Below are 5,000 nucleotides of genomic sequence, written 5' to 3'. Positions count from 1 at the left end.
ATTATTTTAGTTTTTAACTTAGTTTGTAGATTAGTTAGGAGGTTAGTTTCTTCTATACTTCAATGTAAATGTATACCTGAAGGAAATACCGTGTTTAAATAAAGTTACCTTACCTTAACTTACCTTATTCACTACTTGCACAATCCCATAATACACCTCTATTAGCCCCCCCCCCCCCCCCCCCCACAAACTTTTGTATCACGTAACAATAACGTTATGATACCATATGAAACACCGAGTATTTCCAAACAAGACGTGGTCATTGTTAAAATGTAATCAGTTACCTTGGCAATGGAAAAGCCCAGCAAGAACACCCTAAATTTTGGATGCAGTATTTAAAAAACGAACTCAGTGACCCCCCTTTTAATTGCAGAAAAGTGATCAGAAAAGTTCTGTACTGCAGAATTAGAGCCTCCTTAAAAAAGATCACAGAATTAAGGTGACTCTGAACCCACTGAACAGATTGTTTTTAACTTTGCAAAAAGTCTCGTCTTGCCCTTCTGATGACTTTTTAGAACTAAAAAAAAATGAGGGTTACCAAGTTCGTTTTTTAGATTTAAGCAACTAAAGACAAAAGAATGGGTGGACTTAGAGGGCTTGCCCGTTGCTACAGTAACATATTACGTCACCATAATGACTGCATCTTGTTCAGGAATACAGTAAATGAGTCTGTTCAGTGGGTTCAGAGTCACCTTAATTCTGTGATCTTTTTTAAGGAGGCTCTGATTCTGCAGTACAGAACTTTTTAACTTTGCCGAACGTTTCATCTTGGCCTTCTGATCACTTTTCTGCAATTAAAAGGGGGGTCACTGAGTTAGTTTTTTAAATACTGCATCCAAAAGTTAGGGTGTTCTTGTTGGGCTTTTCCATTGCCAAGATAACTTATTACATCTTAACAATGGTACCACAATATTGCAAATAGATAATACAGCGTTGTAGTGTCGATCCTTCTAATAAGCGTTGAAATTGGTTTGAGCAAAATTAAGTATGTTTGCATGTGTGTATAATAGAAATGGACAGGAACAGTTTAACTTCAACGACCTGCACATAGGGAATGAACAAACTGATGCAAACTAGTCACCATGGCACTCTTTTATTGGAACGTCATCAGTCAGGTCTAACTCAAACAAAACGTACAGTCATTCAAAACAAATCATGTTTATCATGTAAAAGATAAACGTCAGAGCTTATCCCTATCATGGACGCTTCTTGTATCAAGAAGCATCGGACAATATTTAGTATTAGTGTTAATAGCTTCATATAACCTGCATGTAATTATCGTGAAACTTGTCAATTTTAGAAATCGGTCATTTTTATGAGATTGAAATTAACGGCTTTTTTTCCTTTACTAAAAATTAGTGTACCCCCAGGCTTGGTTGCAAAATAAATCACACTCATGAGACATATCAAGAAGCAGAACTCAGGACCCATTTTCTATATTATCCTTAATTTTCTCAAGTAAGTCACTCGGTCTTTAAATATTTTGTGCACGTATCTTCATCTCAGACCGCTTGACAGAGTAGTGACTACTTTTCCAATGATACCAGCTCATTCCTTCTGGATCATCGGTCTTGCCATTAAGATAAAGACCATTGAGGTTGGAGGTGTGACAAACTTTGTACCACCAGCCACCTTTGTACTCTGACGCACAGTTGCTTCTTTTCTGATCATTATCGCGATCCTTGGTAAACGCTTGACCGCAGTGATAGCCAAGGGAATCACCTGCAGTGCCTAAATGAAAAGAAAACGAATTAGATAATCGCGAATAACTGCTGAATACACCTTTGCCACCTTTCTTAGCGTTCTTTGAGAACGAGTCAGAATACAATAGAAGTTATTCTTTTGCAAATAAGTAGTGGGTTATCAGCAGTTAAGCTAAGTAATCAAAATAAAACTGTTTTTAAAACATTTTTAAAAATGCTTCAAAAACCCGTGAAACGTATATGTGATTATCTTGTGTCTAACCTCATGTCGTGTAATCGATATTATGAAAGTGCTTATCCACCAAGAGTGAAACCAGAGAGAGTGTGACTATCTTGTCTCTAACCTCATGTCGTGTAATCGATATTATGAAAGTGTTTATCCACCAAGAGTGAAACCAGAGAGAGAGAGAGAGAGAGAGAGCGAGAGAGAGAGAGAGCCAAGTATTTTTTAGCTTGTATCGCGAACACTCAGGAAAGCCGGCCCGAAGGGCGAAACGTCTGTCCCCTACATTAAAGATGGACCTGTGAGTAGTTTGCTTTTGACTCCATTCTTCATTCAATCTATTTATTACTCCGTGAAGTCAAGGCATCGTGTATCTTTCTTTGGATCCTGCTCACAAGTGGCATTCTTCGTTGGCGACGCAGCATTTTTCATTCTACCTATATATATACCTATATATATATAGAGTTTGCAAACCTGAATATTTCCCCAAACTAAGCTGGTATTTTGCTCGCTCGCTCGCTTGCCACAGTAACTGAACTGTACTCGGCAAATGCTGTATAGTTACAAACCTTCCGACTCATTATTTTTGTCATTTCTTAGCGCTGCAATTGCCTCTTTGATTTCAGCCAGCTGTTGTTCGATTTTCTCACAGCATTGTTCTCCAGCATAAAAATTATTGTAATTGTTATTCACGTTGCACTTGGATTCAGTAGAAGCCCCATTTTTTTTCTTGGGTTGCACGGAAGAGTTTGTAAATGTTCCAATGACAAACACGAGCAGAATCAGAGAAAGTTGGCATTTCATCGCGATGATGGCACAAGAGCTGTGGCAGAGTGTATCCGAAAACGTTCTCGACAATATTTCAGTGCTTAATCTAGATAGTCTGACGAAATGTAATATTTTTCTTCACAGGAATTCCAGTTTAGGCGGATCATTTCTGAAACACTTATCAACAATAGTGACGTTTTGTTTTGAAGTACGGATTATAGACGAAACTGCGATGAATTGTCTAGTTACGTGCGAGGATCACGTCTATCTCGATTTCATGTTTAACCCGCACTTCAAATACACATTTCTTTCATTCATTAGTCCTTTTACGGGAGGCCAACAAATCGATCTTTTTTTTAGCTCGTGGAGAGCTATCGGGATGGTTGGCGAATCAGGCTGTCAGGCGTAAACAATGGAAGAAATTGTAATCGATTTCTGATCGTCTCAAGTTCGGCAGGCACATTCATTCATTCGTTAAATGGTCGTTAAAGCGGCAGGCATATTCATGCATTCGTTAAATGGACTTTAAGAATGCTCTTATTGAGCACGTCCACCGCGTCACCAGCTCTGTCTTGCTGTTCTACAAGAAATCATAAATCGCTTTATTGACTCTTGTGTGAACCCATTCCGGCATCGGATAGACTGTAGCTGAGTACTAGAGTCCCAATGCCCCGAGAATGTTAGTAATCAGCGCTTTGCCGCGCAGCGACAAAGTGCGTGATTTCCAAAGGTTAAGGCGATTCGTTAGTTTTCGCCAAACGATTATCCCAATTAGCATGATTCAAATATTGATGCAAAAGTAAATCAATATTAATACACAGTTTTTAGGAAGAGCAGAAGGAAGTTTTCAGGACGTTCGATCGATAATAAGTACAAGTAAATTGCAAAATCAAAAGTGACAGCGAATTTCGCGGGCGCCGTGATCAAGTTACCGCTGCGTGTTTACTCATAAATGATCGAGCTTATCGGAAAAGAAGTAATTAAGTCGTCAAAAAAATCTTACAGTGGTCCGTTGTCAACGGACCAATCCGAATTTCCCGTTGCTGGTGCAACGGGAGATTCTGAACGCGTCGGTTACAGAAGAGCGTGCAGTCTCCAGATCTTTTCACCATCACCATTCTCCCCTCGGCTAGCTCGCGTGACCAAAGCTGCGTACTAAAACCCGAAATACCGAATCGAAAGAACGAAACTACCGAAACAACCGGAACCGCCGAAACCATCGAAACGCCGGAACGAAACCTCCAGTACGAAACACCGAAACAATCGAAACAGCCAGAAATTCAGTTTCTATCGTAAACTATCTCTTCGAAATGCAAATACGTTTCAGTAATACAATAATTTAAAAACGCGTTAACATTCTTTCATTATAAATTTGTCGCCTTTTTTTGTTTGTTTGTTTGTTGCCTTGGTCTATGCACTATTCCCAACATCATTTTTACACCAAACACTTCAAATTTTCAGGAATCTGAAACCTTTGGTGACCGGAAGTACTGTTGCATTTGGGTGTCTCGAGAGCAAATACCCCTAAGACCCCAAGACTCGAAATCGAAGAAAGTGACACAAAACCCTTAATTTGGCTAACCCAAGGTATAACTAGGACCAAAGAAGGGTTAAGGCCTAGGTTTAACCAAATTGAGGGTTTGGGTTACTTTCTTTGTTTTCGAGTCTTGCGTTTGGTCTCTGTGTGCTCATGGGCAGACACTAATTAACATGCGTGACATAGTCAATTTGAGATCAAGAAGGAAAAATAATGAAAAAGAAAATAATTTTTGGTTTCACTATTTTGTATGTGCTGAGGGAATCTGGGAAGATTGTGAATAAAGAACAACTGAAACATCCTCGTTCCCAGGGTGTATCTTCTCTGCCTCCATTGTAATGGAGGAAAGAGGTTGAATTAACTGAAACAGGAAACTCGAAGCAACAATCCGACCGGACGTCGAGTCTCGGTGATGATATGAATCAACAGCAGTATTTTGTTACATTTTATAGATGCAAAAGAACGAGGTTAAAATAATCGCCAACCGGTGTTTTCGGCTGGTTAAAACTTTTTATGAGGTTGTTAAAAGCCTATGAACTACCAGAGCATAGCCATTTAGTTATGAAAGGGTGAATTCGAGTTTGATTCTTATCGTAAAGGAATGCTTCACTTTTCAGCTACAACAAGATGATACCGAAACTATCTCGATATTTCTCAACTTTGTAAACACCGCTATCGAGAGGTTTTAACCCCGTCTTTTTTTTATACATTTAAGCACCTTCGGCTTTTTTAAAAATGTGTTACAAGTATATCTTACAGTTATTGAATA

The 5,000-nt window shown here is 39.0% G+C and overlaps 1 protein-coding gene across 1 annotated transcript in view; it reads left to right on the top strand.

The window, feature by feature from the left end:
* Nucleotides 1-1,879: 1,879 nt before the first annotated feature.
* Nucleotides 1,880-5,000, top strand: part of LOC138027097 (cyclic GMP-AMP synthase-like receptor 2) — an 8,983-nt gene continuing 5,862 nt past the window's right edge. The window contains exon 1 of the mRNA XM_068874602.1: nucleotides 1,880-2,227. Within this exon, the coding sequence (XP_068730703.1) occupies nucleotides 2,220-2,227 (8 nt within the window). The 5' untranslated portion in view covers nucleotides 1,880-2,219. The remainder of the gene's footprint in view (nucleotides 2,228-5,000) is intronic.

The sequence above is a fragment of the Montipora capricornis genome, chromosome 12, assembly GCF_036669925.1.
Source record: "Montipora capricornis isolate CH-2021 chromosome 12, ASM3666992v2, whole genome shotgun sequence".
NCBI lineage: Eukaryota > Metazoa > Cnidaria > Anthozoa > Scleractinia > Acroporidae > Montipora > Montipora capricornis.
This window is presented reverse-complemented; position numbering and strand designations above follow the sequence as displayed.